The following is an 18,481-nucleotide window of genomic DNA, read 5'->3' on the forward strand; positions in this document are numbered from 1 at the left end:
GCAATACATTATGTTATTCACTTCCGCAGAACAGTGTTCATTTGAAAGGAATTAGACTGTGTCGACTGTGGGGGGAGACTGAACTGTAAGCAGGCCAAGTGTTTTTTTTTTTTTTTTCATGCTTGTCTGTAGAGCGCAGTGATGTAAGAGCTGCTCTAATCTTCTGTTAAATCTCTCTTCACCAAGCGCACTTGTTAAGCCTGCACCACCAAAGACGAAAAATGCAAGATTCACTATATAAACACTGTATACCCTGCTTTCATCTTAGCTCCCTGACCTCTCTGAATCCCTATTACGGGTGCAGTGATGATAGATGAGTATATTTTTTTCTTTTTTCTGATAATACAAATTTTAAAAAAGTCTAAATTCTTAGATTCTTACTTAAAGGGAAACTCCAATAATTAGGGAGTACTGCAGCATATGTGGAAAAAAAGCAGAATAAAGTATGTTGTGGCTCTGGGAAAAGCTGCATGCATTCTGCTAAAATCCTCCAGTGATCTTATCGGTGGCTACGTTACAATGTGAGTAATGTAGGTACCAGATTTTGAAAAGCAGTCCACTGGACCGGCATTGCATCCCTTTAACACTGTCGGACTCTTTATGGAGAGTTTTTAAAGCAAATGATCAAAAGCAATACAGCAGAACCAGAGATTCTTGATCCCAGGCGTTATTCTTCTTTTTCAAAACCACGTGCCTACACTACCCACAATGCAGCTTAGCCACGGAATGTCATCAGAGATGTTCAGAGGGAGACAAAACACAAATTGTATATCCCACTCTTCCACCGACAAGCCAATCGTCTGCTTTATCACAGCTGAACAGTTAAGTATACCATCCAGTTTTGTTGTTCTTTTGACCCCAGTGCACAGTTAGGATTTGTGACAGTTTCATGCAATTTTGTGCAGCTGCAGACTTTTAATAAGCATGGAAGATAAGGATATCTTGCTGCCACACAGGATTACCAAGGATGATGAGGTTGTTCAAACATTAGACATTGAAGTGGTGTAAGAAAACTTTTCCCCTCAGCGTTTTCCGAGTGCTTTTATTGTTACCGCCGTCGTTGCAAAGACAACTGAAGTCACAAGTGACACAAGACAAAATGTTTATTCAATAATTTGAAATGGATCGCCAGTTATCCTTCCTCCTCCAGGGTGACCGTGTCACTGGTGGCAGACAGAGTTGCGTAGCGTTGGTGATATCGAGGGTTGGAGGGAACCATTGTAAACACAGCTGGCTTCATTATTTTATATTAATTACACTGTGCAATCAACATTAACTTCATAACGATACATTGAAGCAGAAAACATGTCCATTGCCAGTTTAAATTCACATTTATTCAAGTGCATCTGATGGGATGAGCTGATGACATCATGTCGCAAGCGCTCTGGATTCCGTTAAAAAAAAAAAGTTGGGTAAACTTGTGCATGCAACGTGAAAGTGCCGATGAAGTTTTTATGTCCCTGTGAGGATTAAAAGTGAAGTTCTGTCTCTCTTCATGAGCATACTGTATGTACCTGGTCTTGTTAGACCAATATAACTGCCTGGAGACAAGATGGCTGTTTAGCGGGAAGTCTGCCTTTAAAGGCATCACTGGAGGCAATTCATCAGATTACATGCAGTTTAATCTGAGCCGCAAAATATCTTAAAGACCTTTAAACACACTGTGATGTGTAGTATTGGAGGAGTAACGCTTTAAATGTGAATGTTTTCTGGTTTCTTTCCACCTCTGTGACAGGTAAATGAAAATATTACTTACTCACCCTCTTCTGACATCCTACGCCAAATAACGAATCAATTAATCAAGAAAACAATGAACAATGAAAAGACTCTTTAGTCGCAGCCCTTCTTTACTTGTAGATCAAACTTTAAGGGAGAAATGTTTTTGGCATTTGCAAAAAAAACAAGAGTCAATATTCCTTTATTACATTGCATTATTAAATGGCATCCTTTAGCCAGGTTGTTTGGAAAGGATTGATTGGACGCTGGCGCACAGCTTGCACCTGATAAATAAACAGGCATTATGTTAATTTGCTTCATTATGCAAAAAAAAAAAGGCAACATGCACACCAGAGGATATCGATCAGCGCATGAATGTTATACATGTTGTCGAAATGAAACCCAGTCTGTCGTCGTGTTACTAGAGGCAACACTCTGCGCAGCAAAGCCTCTTTCTCATAAAAAACAGATTTGGCTCGCTATCAGCGAAGAATAATCAACAATCTGTTTGGCCAATGGCGAGCATTTTCATCAGAACCCTTTAGAAGGCAACAGCACTCTTGTGTTTGTTTGTTAGAAAACAAGACAACCCATCTGTTTTTACGTGTTAAACAAACCACATGTTTGTTTCTCCTTATGGGTTGTTTCTTAAAAATAGTCAGTATTAGAGGCCTTGTGACAGCAATGTGTAGTTTTATTTTCTGTTGTTAATGTGACCTTCCTCCTACTTCTACTTCTTCTTTCTCAGTGTATTCTGAACTAAATGCGTTCGAATGAAAAACAACGTTGTTGAAGTTATCCTTAGCAATGGCTGAAGATACAGCTGCACCTCGTTCAGACTCAGCCTTCTGGAATCAAATCAATGAATGCATGATTAAAGGTTACACTGGCTGTGGATTTTTCTGCATATCTCCTCAACATAAACATAATAAATGGATATATTCCGAATGCATGGGTGAATGGATTAATCAGCAAAGGTGTTACATTGTTTGAAATGCCACCATTAACCACAGTGGCTTAATGAGTGGAAGAGGGAAAGGTCAATGATGTAAGGAGCAGTGGGGAGAGGATGCACCATTTGTTGTTATTTATTACAGTGAATCAATTGAGACCTTTCTGACTGCAGAGTTCACCGGAAATTGTTTCTGCTGACAGGCTTCTAACTTTGAAACGGAGCCATCAATATGTAAACGTAACAAAACAGAAACTGCGTGTTATATCTGGTGGAAAAAATGTACTATACGGTACAGTATATCGCTAAGGGGTCACGATATATATAGCTGAGTATATGTGCATTCAATTATTCAATGTCAGTCATTTAAAATATTTAAGAACCCCAACTATTTCTAGTGTTTCACTCTAATATTAGCACCCCTCAAACTGGTTCCACAAGCGGCCGTGTCCCACCAGCAGGACGGTTTGACATTGTGAGACTTTGGCCGTGCTTTGTAATGCCATTCTGTATCGAAACGCTTTATTAGAATGCATCTTTTCTTGTGGCTGTTTTTCATCTGAAGGACTTCACTCTCCGCCGCTTTGTTGACAATGGCTGCAGGATTAAGTGGCTCTGCAATTAAAGGGAAACTCCACCGTGAAACAGGATCTAGTCTGTTAAGAGCGGGACCACCGTGCAGATGGCAGAGAGTATGGTACTTTGATTGAGGTCATTCCTCTTAGGACTCAAAGCCTTTAACTTTCAGGAATGTGTGATCTGATGCAGTCCACTTCGTCCTCATTAGGACAGGAAAGATATTTTTGCTCAAGTGGTGCAAACTGGCTGAGCTTAAAGCTTTTGTTTGAAGCCACTGTTAAGCTTTTGAAGCTCTTTGGTACTCAGGCATGTACAGTAGATTGATCCAAGGCCCATGAGTTGACATGGCAGATTTTCTTCACAGTTCTAGACGTATCAGCTGCCGTACCACCAGACTACAGAGCAGCTTCTTTCATCAGGCTGAGCAACTTCTGAACTCGTCTCAAAGTTTCACCATATGTCTTTCTCGTGTAGCATACAGGGACAACATACATTTTGTTGTCTAACCCTGTGGGGTGAAATGAACCTTGACCGAAAAGGTGCCTCTCTAGTGCCGTAAGTTAAATCACAAGAAAGAAAGAAAGTCCAGACCAAGGGGTGGTTGGATTGGTAATACACAGCAGGCCGGGGTTTTAGTCATGTGTCTAAACAAGTGACATGACTGAATGTTATATTTTAAGTATGATCTTTTCCTAAACCTGACCAAGTAGTATTTGTGCCTAAACCTAACCAAAGCGCGTTTCGCGATGTTAATAACAGTCCAAAAGTCAGAATATGTGATATTATATTAAATGCTTGTCAATTTGTCAGCTTTATTTTGAAAGTGTAACCGAATGTTTTTGCATATTTACCATTGTTTACTTGACCGCGGAGCCCTTCACGTCCAAAACTGACACCAGAGGGTTGCTTAAAGTGTCATAGTTTGAAGCTTAAGGCCAATGACTAAGCTGCTGTATTTGACAAGTTTGAGGCGAGATCGCGTTGAGTCAGGTCCAGGGTCCATATTGAGGAACTTACCATTTTTAGATGAAGGCAGAATTGTTTGACAAAACAGCATAATAATGAATTACTTTGGTGTGGCAAACATGTTCTGGTCTACAAATCAGATGGTAAATGGTGAATCATATCACAATATCTGTCAAAATGAATGTTATATGAGTTTTTTACAATGTGTTGCAGCCCTGAATCCTACCCAGGGGAGCATTTATCGTTTCTTGGTGTTCAACTCTGCAGTGCATTTTTTTGTCTGTGAGATCAAACTTGTCAGTTCAAAATGAGTTTTACTTTGCTTAATTGCCGCTTTTTGTTTTTTACATTACTGCATTTGAAGAGGAAAAAGAAGGAAAAAAGAAGGAAAAAAGGTTGACTTTTACCTTTTCCTTACACACAGCGTTGGCTTAAGCTGTTATCATATAAAATGTAGCTCGTTGAAGATGCACAGCTGTAATGTAAATGTAAATATGCATCTCGCAAAGGCTTCTAGTAATTAAAAATTCAAGGAAACATAGCGGTAGACAGCCATCAAACCCGAGAAGCTCACTTTTTAAACTTGAAAAGTCACTCCTTCGTTCCATATATTCATTTACATGTTTCCGCAGCTTTGTATCAAACGAATCAACCCAGTGTTGTTGGCAAATGACATTGCCAATCATTTTCCTTCAGCATAAGGCGTGCAGATGGTCCCCCCAGGTCCCGGCACGAAAAACTGCTGATTTGAGAGGAACGTCATGCTTAATTAATAGCAGCCGTAAACGCGGGTGCTTTCCATACACAGACTGATATACGCCACCAATCGCCTCCCTTGCCAGCAGGGATATTCGCCCCTGCACATCCAGAGAGCCACGGAGCGTTATGGAAATTCAGGCACAACCTGCTCAAACACAGGATTAGTTTGTGATCTTTCGGTGAGGACAGGCTCTCTTTTCATGTGACAGTACCTTAATCCCCCGCGACTGGAGTTCAGGCCGCTTCAGACACCCCTATGGAAATGGGCTCTAATGACATTATGGTTGGGCCCGAAGAAAACACAGGAGATGAAGGGCACGAGGAGGCAGAATCTGACACGGCTGCATGGAGATGTATGAAAACTGCTCAAGGATTTAACACCGGGGTGAAGGAGTTGAGTGAGAGCCCGAGTTCAGAGAGATATATTGAGGATTAAATGTCCAACAGATGCACTGATCCAACTGAGTTTTTTAGTTCATCAGGCCCAGCCAACCTTAAGTAGATCTTAATTTGACGGCTCAGTGGCGAGAGAGGTCTCTCCTGCAGGAACGCGAAAACGATAGTCCAAACAGATGAAGAGGAGGTGCAGCTTGACCATGTAAACAGCACTCAGTATGTATGTGGCATACCTATCAGAAAAGCAATTTTCCCAATGCATTATACCTCAGATGGTCCGATATTCCTTCCCCTCTTATCCCCTCCTCCCGCTGAAGGGGAAACAGGCCCCGTGGTGCGGTCGCAGATATAAATAGGGCATGGTTTTTTATTTCACTCTCATAAACATGCAGATTGATTAGGGTCATTTTCTGCTAGCCTGCCTCCATCCACCCAAGCCTTTCCCTCCATTAGTGATGAAAACCTAGATTTATTGCCACGTCTGTCACTTCCAGACCATAATTCACTGGCCCACTGGCTGGCTGTTTTCATGTAGATGAGCTCTGGGAATACGGCATATTAAAGGCATGTATCTCTATGTCCACAGGAGCGCATACAGGTCGCCAATGGAGCATTGTCAATCAGTCGCTTGACCCTTACCGACACAGGAATGTACCAGTGCGTGGCTGGTAACAAGCACGGCGAGGTCTACTCCAATGCAGAGCTCCGAGTTATAGGTAAGCTGCGTGTGTGTGCGTGTGTGTGTGTGCGCCCATACAGTAGTTGGCATAGAGACGTGTGCGCAAGCATTCATTAAGCCATATTTGTTCTCAAGTTTGCCCCGGTCTTTTTTCTCTGCTCAATAGCGCGGGCTGACCTCCGGCCTCGCTCTTATTGGCCACTAATTGAAAGGCATTAATTATAAGTTGAATGCGTCCGGCTGACAGTGATGTATGCCAGAGCCGCTCTGTTCACCAGCCTCGCCCATCTGCCCTGTCAAGCCTGTCACTCTCCTCTCTGGGCCGGCAGCAGCTCTCATTCACTATTCATCCTCCAACGTGTCTCATCCTGATCATGTCGCTGATAAAAAAATCTGGCTCAGCACAGCCAAGTGGACTTGGTCAAAGGATGTGACAGTGCTGCAGAGCTGGACGCGATCTGAAAAGGGCAAATAATTTGTTTTTAAAGTGGTCTACTGATGCCAAGAATCAGGGGTACCCAAACATTTTCCCTTAGGGGGGGACAACACTGGATCTTAATGGAGGACCACATGCCAAAGAGACGAAAACAATTCTAAAATGTTTTTGCTCCTGGGTTTATCATCACTTCTTATTTGATAGCTAGGTTTTTGTTTATTTTCTTAGCTTGTCTCTCAAGACTTCCACGTTACTAAGAGCCCAATTTCCCTTAATTAACTGACTTCTTATTAAAGTGTCGCTGGGCTCACCATGCTCAGATGAAAAAAAAAAAACTATTATAATTAGAGATCATATTACATATTTAAAGAGCATTTTACCTCCCAAAAAACAGCCTAAACAGCAATTCATTATGTCATTTCTTCCTCTTCTTCTTCTTCTTCTTCTTCTTCTTCTTCTTCTATATATCTTGTCGGCCCAGTCAAACCATTATCACAAGATAACAAACTTTGTTTTCCTGAAATAATGAGACATAGCAGCTGAGCCCACGTAAGACGTAAATCACTGGAGGGAACTAGGGATGTCCACCGCCGAGAATCTTTCTGACCTGTTACATATGTTGGTCTACAGGTTAATTTACACACAGACACACTGTTAGCAGCTTCACTGGAGCTGTCGCAGGTAAAAAGTGGAGCAGTGTGCAGCTGCTCATTGAGTCAGTGATGTGCGGGATTAAAGGGAAAGCGCCTCTTGTTTTTTTTTTTTTAAAGTAATTTAGCATTTTAACCAGTTAGTTACCACCTAATGGCTTATAGAAAGCAAAATTAACTGAAACTGGCATCACTAGCAGGAGCTATTGCTTGTAAGAGGAACGAGAGCATATTGATTGTTGCATCATATTTCTATTCAATCAAGGCCTGACACAGGGTAAACAAATTGCTTTGTACCTTGCTGTTATAGAAAATATGCATATTAGTGTGTAGGCTCACTGTCTACATGAGTGTTTAGTCATCCATCAGTTGTCATTGCTTTGTGTGAGCCAAAATTAATTATCATTATTTTGAGGAAACAGAGATTGTGATCTGGAGATCTCCAGAGAATGATCTTGTTATTTTTTCCGTCTCTGCTGATTGACATCCATCTCTTCAACTCCACAACATTAATTATGGGCGTTACTTTTGAGACCTCTTTGATTGCTAATTATTCAGATTGTTGAGAGGGTAATCTAGTGTCTTAGTGTGAATTATCCATGGAAACCAAGGAGTTAATTCACAGGCTAATTTTAGAAAATGGTGGAAAAATGATGTGACGTAGTGTCAGATAAATAATCAGAGATCATTTGGAGGAGAAGAGATGTGGGGCTTTAACAAACAGCAGCTTTAACGTGCTGCTCTTGTTTCAGCTGTTGCCCCAGATTTCTCCCACAGCCAACTGAGGAGCCAGACGCTGGTGAAGGTGGGAGGAGACGCGCTCATCGAGTGCAAGCCCAAGATGTCTCCTTGGGGCGTGGTGTCATGGCGGAAGGGCAGCGAGCCGCTCCGAGAAAGTAACAGGTAAAGCAACATTCACACTATTTTTCCTTCTCTCATGCCACTGTGAGGACGGCAGGGCTTCTCTCTGCGTGACTTCTCGTTATTTTTAGCCAGGTGCGGACTCCTGCAGGCCTCCTGTTCAAGTGTATTTACACAGACACATCTTGTGCTGAACAACACTTGCTGCTTGTTCACATTTAAATACATAACATTCACTCTGAGCCATCTCCAGTGCGACGCTGGTTGCGATATCGGGCGAGAGACAAATATGATGTGGAAACAAGTCAACAAATAGTGCTTCATTTCTGCACTTCCCCCTTGATTTCAAGTCCTCCCTTCACCGAGAGAAATTATGACTTGCATATGCACTCATTTTTAAGCCGGTTCCTCAGACAGGTTGAAATCTACAAGATCACTGGCATTTCAATTGATTATTCTAGATCAAATATTATGTTCACTGCAAGAAATATCGTAAATCATTAATAGATCGGGCCAACAACAGGCCGGAGGCAACCTCAAAGCTTTTCGCTTCATCTGTGTGCGGTCTTTTGAATTGGTCAGGTCTAGCAACCCAGCAGGGGGTCCAAGAGCAAAATAAATATGCAGGGCATCGTCCAGCAAGACTGTAAACGCACGATCCTGACTTACTTTCTAATGTGAATGTTGTGTTTCTTCGGTTTAACTCGCTATCGTGGTTACAAAAGGTAGAATTATGAAGCCATGGTAACGTTAGAGGGGCACTATGTATTTCTGGAGAAGAAATTCAAACTCAGAATATCAATATTTATAGCATTAACGAGGTAATAATAGGTGGTTCTCAGAGGAAAATAATGTCCTCAGAGCACTGTTTGAAGCTTAAAAGGTGGCAGGGTCCGCCACTTATAAACAAAGTAAAAGAGTATCAAATTGTGTTGTCCTTTAAGGTCAGTTTGTGTATTCAGTTTATTCAGTCAATGAAGATCTTTCCCTTCTGATTCAAATTTCTCCTCCAAAACTACATCATGCACCTTTAAAGTGGTTTAAAATCCTGTTGCATAGTGATATAAACTGTGCAGTAAAAAGTATACATTTTTAAGCTTGTGGATCAAATACTTAAACCGGCCTACCTGGTTCACACAGCGTGTCATCATCATTCACTGAAATAACATGCAGTCATGAAAGTACACGGCTGGAAGAGTAAGATGGAATTTTGGCACTGGAAACTAAATCTGAACTGAAAAGAGAAAAACATTGGCATGGAAATATTTGTAACTGAAAACGTTTTGTTGGCACTGACACAAGTATTTTGGCAGCTAGAAAAGTTCCACTGAAAGTTCCAAACATAAGCGATGTTTAAAAACAGAAACCATCTTGTAATGGGATCACACCGGCCAGTCAACATGTCAACGTTCCAACCACACCCAACTTCCATCCCTGTGCTCGTTTTGACCTCAGCGACACACCTGGAAAGTTCCCTAACCTCAATTGCCAATTGCCAAGATAGCACACTCACAGGGACTAACAAGCTGAAAACATTACCAGTTGGTACTGTCACGGCTGGTGATTTCTTTGTTTAATTAGTATTTTGATGTGTTTTTCAATGACAGTCTTCTGTTTGATCCAGTATTTTGCGAGGAGAATTAGTAGATGTTTCTCACCGCCCTTCCCTGCTGAGCACTGATAATTTCTTGTTGCTAAACACTGTAGTGCAACTTCCCCCATACTGTTTGCGCGATCAAACTGTGAGATCAAAAATCTGATAATCAAATGTTACGTATTTGTTCCGTTTTGTTTCTTTCATTATGGCATCAGAAGGTTTGAAGAGAAAGAAGGGAAAAAAGATTGTTTTTCCACCGTTTCCTTAAATCCACAGCGGTGGCTTGAGCGGTTGATATAAAATGTAGTCTGTTTGAAATGTGCAGCTATAATGTAAATGTAAATTTGCATCAGTCTCACGAAGGCTTCCAGTAATTAGAAATTCAGAGGAATAAAGCCGCAGACGGCAATCAAACCCAAGACGCTCACTTTTAAAACATAGAATTCAGTCCTTCACATCATATATTCATTTACATGTTTCTGCAGCTTTGATTCAAATAAATCAACCCTGTGTTGTTAGCAAATTAAATTGCAAATCATAGTACACGTTATAATGACTACTAAATACTCACAAACTGGGTTTGATGGTTGGTGTGATTTTATCAGTATTCTGATGGCTTCTTCAGAGACAATCCTCAGATTTTTTTCTTTCGGCCTGTCTTTTTTTTTTGTGACATTGTTTTTACCCTGTCAGTATTTCCTTCAGTGACACTGGTTTTTGGTTTCATCTTTGTGCCACCATTCTGGCGAGGAGAGGTTTTGAGGGTGATTAACATATCTGCATACTAATGAGCTCCTCTGGACTGAAGGTCTGCTCCGGAGCCTCAGACACATCTCTGACATGACACACACCCAGCATACAACCTCCTTGATTTCACCTGAATCTCTGCTCGAACAAGCTCCGGTAACGTTTAGTGACATTTGGTCATTGTCACGTTGATGAATCAAAATTGGCCTGTGTAAGTGGGTGTTTTTGTGGTCTGGGGGTTAACAATCCTGTCAATGTAGGAGTAACAACTAAGGGTTTAACTTTGAGTCCACCAAGGCAACTTTCCGCTTCTGTCACCTCTCTACTGCCCCCATTACAAAAAAAAAACAAAAACGGTGACATTCTCATGTAACATGGCGGATTATCCATTATCAATGCAATTGAAGATTGTTCTGAATCAGAATCAGAATTCCTTTTATTGCCAAGAAAGTTCACACATAAAAGGACTTTGCTGTGGCCTGTAGGTGCAAAACAACAAACAATGCTAAGAATACTAAATAAACGTTTATAATGTAAAATCCAAAAAGAAGGTGTGAAACTATGGTTCTTATTTTGAGTGTTGCAGGCATCAAATAAATAATGAGTGCATTCTTTATATAAAACAAATACAAACAATTTTATTTCTTTACAGTATTGAATTGAACATAGGTTGAAAAGAAACATGTTTATCGTTGCGGCCTGTTTTGACTTTTTATTCTAAATTCAAAAGTGTTGAATCAAGGCCCATCAAAAGGCTCCTGTCGCTGTGGCACGTTGCATTTCTCTATGTCCGTGGAGATGTGATGATGCATCCCCAGGGGTAGTGAGAACACTCAGACCAGCTAAGAGAAAAAGCAGCATGAAGCCTCACGGAGTACGGGTTAATGGGGTTTGTCGTGTTTTATCTCCAGATCTTTAGAGGTGGCCAAACAGTCCGCCTGCTGAGTAAATTCAAAGTGCTAATCAAATACTTTTCACCTCAGCAGGGATGATACGGGCTCCTGAAATCAAATTATTCAACTGCTGACTGGTTACCAAGCGTCTGGGGAACAGAGGGCGATCTCAGTGTACCGCCACGTTTGACCCCTGAGATGTGATGTGTGCTGTGTGTGATAACTTTAGCCAGTGTTTATGTGTGTCTGCCTGGATGAAGCCTGAAGTCTGGCCCAGTAGCCTCATTGTAGACAGGGGTCATCCATTGGATGTCACCATTCTAGCATGACTCGGCTCTGACAGCAGGGCTGTGTGCACAGTGTCTTGCCAGGCTTTGCATATATACAAAGCGGTGTTGTTGCTTGTCAAACAAAGTGGCGGCAGATTTGCATAGTGGTTTCGCTGCTGGTGCCCTTCACTCGCCCTGCACCGCTTCCATCACCATTTCAACCTCGCAGCACCTGGTCCATTTTGATCCTGGTGTTTTGAATTCATCGACTAGATTGATTTCACATCAGTCTTTGGTGTGACATCCTCTTCAAGTGAAAAATGAAAAGGCAGTGCCTGTCCCAATGTTAAACAGGTGCTTTGTGGTCCTTTGTTTTGCTGGAATTCTGTCCCTGCATGTACCTGTCCACCACTGGACTTGCTCTTTACTATAAATCAGCCCAGTCGCCAGAAGAAAAAGTTAGGTTCTGAAAACCATGGAAAAGTTCAGATTCATAGATGCCATACAAACCATATGGACATGTCAACAAAACATGTTTTTTGGTGAGTGGCAGGGATGTTGGTGGCATTAGGGCTTGGCGAGACGGCTGCCACACAATGGACACAATTCCACACGATGTTTCTGTTTTTGAAAGTATGAAACCACTGAATATTTTTTACAAGACGTCAGGAAATTTTACAGATATTTTGTGGCAACACATTCAGGCTTTTTTTTTTTAAGAGAAGTCGTGACCTGGGTTTACATCAGCTGGTATATACAGGCTTTTTGCCGGCAGATGAAAATATCCACTGCCAAAATGTCTGGTGGGAAATAAGCCAAATAAATGTATAAATTCATTTAAAGTATACTAAATAACATCATATTGTGTGACCTATGACATAGTATTATGCAGAAATTTGTTTTTCCATCCTTTGACTCTGCCATTGATTTCTGCCTGAAAAAATGTACATGGACACTGACTTGACAGCAGTTAGCACAGGTCTGAAATGTCAAATGCGAAGCAGATATCCCCGGGCCAGTTTTATTTAAAAATGGAAATTAAAAACCCTATACAAGGTGCAACAACTACTGACCACAGAAAAGGGTCAAGATCCTGCTCCTCAAGAAATCAAAGATCCAACAACAGCCAAAATGCTAAAGATGTTTCAGATCATAGTGGCAGAAGAAGTTAATCTTTTCAACAGATTCACCAGCAAAACCATAGTTTTCCTGAGGGACTGAGCGCCCAGCATCTGCTCTTCAACTGTGACCGTGTCAAGTTCTTCTCGCGGTTCTTTGACTCATATACAAATTATATTCTTATATCCATCAGGGCATGAAAAAGTGAACAGAAAAGACAAAGTGTTCTGCACCAATTGTAAGAGGACAGAAGGACAAATCAATGCAGGTGGAGTATCAACCGCCAAATTGGAAAAAAAAAAAACGTCAAGCATTAACACTTATCACGACCTCTCTAGCCAGTGCAGCTGTAGTTCAGGAGGTAATGCGGGTCATCCAGCAATCGGAAGGTTGCTGGTTTGATTTTCCCCTGGACCTTTTGAATGGGTAGCTGTGACAACTGTTGTAAAGTGTTTTGAGCACTCTATAAATTGGAAAAATTGGCACTGAAATGTAAGTTCCATTTACAATGTTTATGGTGACAAAAATGGGTATTTTAAGTGAAAACATGATCTTTCCATACAACTCACCAAGTGGTTTCAGTGTCTAAATCCAACCAGATCATAATTAAAGAAACGTAAAGCTACAACACAAAGAAATGTGAGGTGATTAGGTCGCTGATAAATCACACAATGACCTAAGATCTAAGATTTGAATCATCCAAGTGTATTTAATTGATTACTTTTGAATCATTTAAAGAGTTCATGTTATGCTTTTGGGGTTCTTGCCCTTCCTTTATTGTGTTATGTAGCATTTTTGTGCATGTAAAAATGGTGCAAAGTGAAAAAGGCCAAAGTCTGCATCAAAGGGAGTTACTTTCTCCCACAGAAAACACTGCTGGTTACGTTAACGCGTGGTTTGGTGTCGAGCCTTTACTTCCATAACATATGTGCGTCACTATGTAACAGGCGTTATATAAATATATATTTTCAATTATGAATATTTATTATAGAATATGTACACTCCAGTCAGTTAGCAGCACACAGTCCTTTTAGATCACAGATTGTTGATTTGTTCCAGATTGACTGCAGCCATTACTTCGAAAAAGGATTTTTCTAGCACTGTCTTCATTATTGTAGTTTTAAAAGTCTGACTGATGTCCAGAAATTTGTCTTAATGCTTTTAGTCGCACTAAATAAATGATATTTGGTTCAGACCACCTGTGCCGCTGCAGCAAAATGAATAAGAAAGAAGCGCAGATTTGAAATTAAAATTCAGCAGTCCCAGCTGTATTACATTAAAAGGAAATGTTTTGCCATGATGACGGACTGCGTTGCCAGCTACGGCAGTGTGGTAACCGTTTACAGAGCTTGAAAACACATGGCAGTGCCTTTAAATGTGCTGATTACAGCTCCCACTTACTCTCTTTCCTATTATCTCCCTTCTCTCTCATCTGTGACATACACACATACACCCCTGTGTTGTGTGCTGCGCAGTTAAAATGCTCAGCATCTGTTGTTGTAATCGTTGGAACAGTCTTCTTTGAAATGGCTGCCCAATAATAGCCGTCCTGCCTGTAGGTCGATGACAGTACTCGCTCTTACCTTAGTGCTTGTTTTGAAAATCACAAGACTTCAGTAAAAGCAGGCCGCTGATGCAAATGAGTGAACTGCAAATGATGGGACAAACAACACCCTGAGTTCACACATTGGCTGAGTGATAAGCACAAGTACTGCATTTCTTGCTTGTTAACTTTGTTGGTGTTTTTCCGTATATGAAGCCCAGATAAAAGAATTGTGTTAGAGGTCTGTGCATGCGTGTCTGAGCAGGTCTTTTTAGTTACGCACCTGTACGGAAAGGTGCAAATTCATAAGAGGCAGCTGTGAACCCCTTTTGTTGAAGATTAATTGCCTTAATTGCGTTAGCACTCCACCGTGGCTTCGGCGGAGAGGGAACCAGTGTCACCGGCTGGGTAATCCATCTTCATAGCAGCAGCAGCCCCCCTTTTTTTTTCCTGCGGAGGACCAGTGGAGGGGGGGGGTGTTGTCGGGGAGGGGTGTCTTATCTACCCCAGACAACCCTGCAGGGACGAGGTTTAGATGACATCAGCTGGAACAAAGCAGCTGAGAGCGCAGAGCAGAGCAGGTCTTGCTGATGAGCGTGTAAGTGGGCCGTGTCAGGTGCGGGCAGCAGCCATTAGAAAACACGCCATTTCAATATGTCACTAGCGGGAAGAAATCAAGTTTGTTAGGCCGCCCATAGCAGACACACTCAATCAGCTGTCCTCTCATGAGCTGCCACAGGATGTGCTGACGTCCTGAGGTTGCTCCCTCCCTGCATTAAACACCACCTTTTCAAGAGCTTGGGTATTTATCTCCATCAGCTGTGGCAGTCACGCAAATATTTGTGCTGGATCTTTGAAAAAGGGGTGTTTACCCCTGGAGGGAGGCATTTAGGTGCTCTGGGTGTGGCTGGGACAAATCCCCTCACTTTTTGTTTTCAGGCGTTCTGCTGCTGCACTAATACACGTTGGCTTGTTGAGTCTTTTGATCTACACTGCAAAAGATGGAGGATAATAATACTTGAGCCTTTTTCTCTCTTTAGCATTCACAATCTGTTCCCTTCCCCTCCTGCTAGTTGAGTGACAGCCGGAAGTTCAGCATGCCTCAGGTATCCATGGCAATTCCTTTTAGTGAGCGTGGTCCAAAAGGTCATACATCTTAAATAGGTTTGAGGGATGACAATGTGATGCAAATATTTTATGCAAAATGTTCTTTTCTGTCATTTCACTGTATGATTTTTATTCTAGATTATGCATCATACCTCTCAGAATAGGTATTTAGGCTGGGGAGAATACCGTCCCTGCTGATGGGTAGATCTCCCGTGGAAGCAGAATGTGGCCCCTTTATTTGTATTATAATTGATGAGGGGCGATGGCACTCCAAGAACAAAATGCACCTGGCAAACTGCTGGCCAGTCAAAATGCCAGTCGAGCTCCTGTTGTGTTCATAAGTGCACAAAACAGATGATATACAACACATCAAAAAAATGTGTTGTGTGTATCGATTGATTCATTTAAAATTATAAATAACTCGTCTAATGAAAAATAGTTGCTAAGAAGCACTTTAATGACATTTATTAAATATTAAATCATATTCTGCGCTCTGTAGAGAACCAACTAATGATGTTAGCATTGTGACATTCAGAAACTCAATTACAGATTCCACAAATGTTCTCTTTTTTTTTTTTTTATTTAATTAAAATCTTCTTTCTGTTTCGCCTTAAAATAACTGTAGACCAGTAGTGCACTGAGGTGTCTCTGCTTCCAGAAACAATCTGCCCTGACTTGAATGGGGGAAGAAATTGTTATGGGATGGCTCTATATGGCCTGAAATGGTGCAGATGGTTCTGTAAGGTACTGTAATTGTTTATTTGGCACCTAGTTTATTCTACAGACAAGAGCTGTAGATCTTCAGGGTTTTTTTTTTTATGTTCTTTAGTGGGTGATTTACACGAGCTGAGAGTACTTTCAATGAATCACATCCTCTATTTTTCTAGTGATTTCAAGTCAGACGCTTCCACTAGATACAGTACACACCTACTGGAATCTAAAAATCTGTAAAAAGGTGCACCAGTGTGAGCTGTGAGCAGTCGTTATGTGGCTGGGAGTGTAACCATTTGAGTGACATCTTTGAACAAGGTGAGTATAGGGGGCTTGTTGCCAAGGTAACACCTGTTCAAAGTTTTATCAGCTCTTTCTTACCCAAGATTAGTGGTTTCAAACAACTGCCGATGCACAGTCCCACTGCGCACAGACACAAACACAAAGGGATGGCACCAGGAAGAGGGGGAAGCAGAAGACAGAAGTGTATAACGTGTCCCGTATATCAGCAATTTTCCAATTCATGTGTCATGACTGGTCTTATTAAAGCTGTCAGAAACATTTCTATATTCCGGGATTTTTAGAGGTTAGGTAAAAACTACAGAAATTCACAGATCTTAAAGTACTGGTTTGTTACTTTTGTTTCCAAACTGCAACTCGCCTCTATCTCCATGTGGTTTGTCGGTTATAACCCTTACTGAGTTTATAAAAAAAGATGGGGAGGTGTGAAGATTTTATAGTTGCATAGTTCCACAATAACACTAATTTCACACAAGTTTGGTGTTAATGCATTTACTGTAAAAAATATATTCTACATTGCTGCCAATAAATCTCACAGCAACCATCCACTTAGTGCCCTGCATGGCTACTGATCAAAAATAGCCTTCATTGGTTGGTTTGGTTGTGACATGATAAGACAGAAACACTAATCTTGTTGAAAACACTCCCTCAACAGTGGTTTAAAGCATCTAAAGCAACAGAGCTTTATCCAGTAAGTGCATTCATGGCACATCAGTACAAACAAGCTGCATCTTTATCACAAACTGCGGGTAAGTCGCTGCTTATATAGGCAATCAGTTGGGACAGCCACGGGTTAGAGAGAACAACACGAAGAGCAAGCTTAATACTAGAAATGTTTACACTGGTGTCATTTGGCCAGATGGCACTAATATCTGGCATCGCTGGCCAGACTGGTGGCTGTGGATGGGGCGTGAAAGGTTTTATGTTCAGGGTAAGTTTAAATTCAAATTAAAGTCAAGTCATTACATTGAAGTCAGCCCTGGAGCCACAAAACATTGACATTTTCCCAACAAGCCCACACAGCGTTGGTCATATACTGAACCATCAACAATGGAAGGTGTCTGTGTTTGTCCAGCATTCTGCATTTGTTTTTGTTATGTTTTTTCACTCTAAAACTGGGAGCACGGCTAACCAGCTGACTCTGAGATTTGAATAATGGACGAAGTGCAAGAGATAAATATTACAGGCAAAGAATGATTCTTAGAATCATTCTACCACGTACTATGAGACATTAAATGTCATGATGGTTGTATTAACGTATTAGCACCTTTGTATCTATGCTAGCTGTTTTGGTATTTGTTGAATTTCACTGATAATTCTACAATAATGAATACCTTCAAGAAAATATGGCAAGTGTAATAATAGTTCCTAGTATTTTAAAATCCGTTAGATAAGGAATACAGTCGACCTAAGACTTAAAAGACTCTTTTTTCTTGTCCATTCCATGACAAATTTAAAAAGCTTTAGTCGGTTAGACTAGAGAAACCAAGAATAAGAATTGTATAGGAGCCACCTGAAAATATCCCAGCCCCTCATTTCAGCGCTCCTTCCACAGCCACATCTCCGAAAAACAAAAAAAACACTGCATGACTACACCAACTGCGTTCAGCCAGCGCTTTTAGCTTTAGGCTTTTTGGTTTGTTTTTTTTCTAATTCATACATAAATAATCAACCCTATTAAATTTCACAATCATATTAACAAAACAAAATAACCATCCTAACTTACCTCAGTAGAATCCGCCTCACCATTAAGGCTTTTTTCGACTAACTGTTGTAGGTGTCTGCTTCGTGCTAATGTGCTAAGGAGTTAGCTGCTGAACCAAACTGGTGGAATGAATTAGATCAGCATATTAGATGCCTGCGACAGACACTGGATCTTTTCTCCTTTTTTGTCAGAGTATTTAATTTGTTCAATGATGTCAGGAAGAATTTTTTTTAACAACTTGCATGACCTAGCCTAGCTTTACATAAAAGCACCCATGTGTCTTTCAGCCATGTATCTCGTTGCATGTGTAACGTGTCCGAATGACATTTACCTTTATTATATGGAGAAAGCCATCAAATCTCAGAGCGGCCACATCAGAGCAGCTTGACACACTAATGGGCCAGTTGTTTTCAACGTCTATGCCATTTAGAGATCAAAACGCCGTTGGGAAATTGCCCCAAATGTCAGCCCCTGCTCAATCCCATATTTCTTTTTT

At 41.1% G+C, this 18,481-nt stretch overlaps 1 protein-coding gene across 2 annotated transcripts in view; it reads left to right on the plus strand.

Moving 5' to 3' along the window:
• Window positions 1-18,481, plus strand: part of cntn4 (contactin 4) — a 172,343-nt gene that overhangs the window by 111,504 nt on the left and 42,358 nt on the right. For both annotated transcript variants that reach the window (XM_030420977.1, XM_030420976.1), the window contains exons 10-11: window positions 5,955-6,084; window positions 7,886-8,036. In XM_030420977.1, the coding sequence (XP_030276837.1) occupies window positions 5,955-6,084; window positions 7,886-8,036 (281 nt within the window). The remainder of the gene's footprint in view (window positions 1-5,954; window positions 6,085-7,885; window positions 8,037-18,481) is intronic.

Source organism: Sparus aurata, chromosome 6 (genome assembly GCF_900880675.1).
Source record: "Sparus aurata chromosome 6, fSpaAur1.1, whole genome shotgun sequence".
In the NCBI taxonomy this organism is placed as follows: domain Eukaryota; kingdom Metazoa; phylum Chordata; class Actinopteri; order Spariformes; family Sparidae; genus Sparus; species Sparus aurata.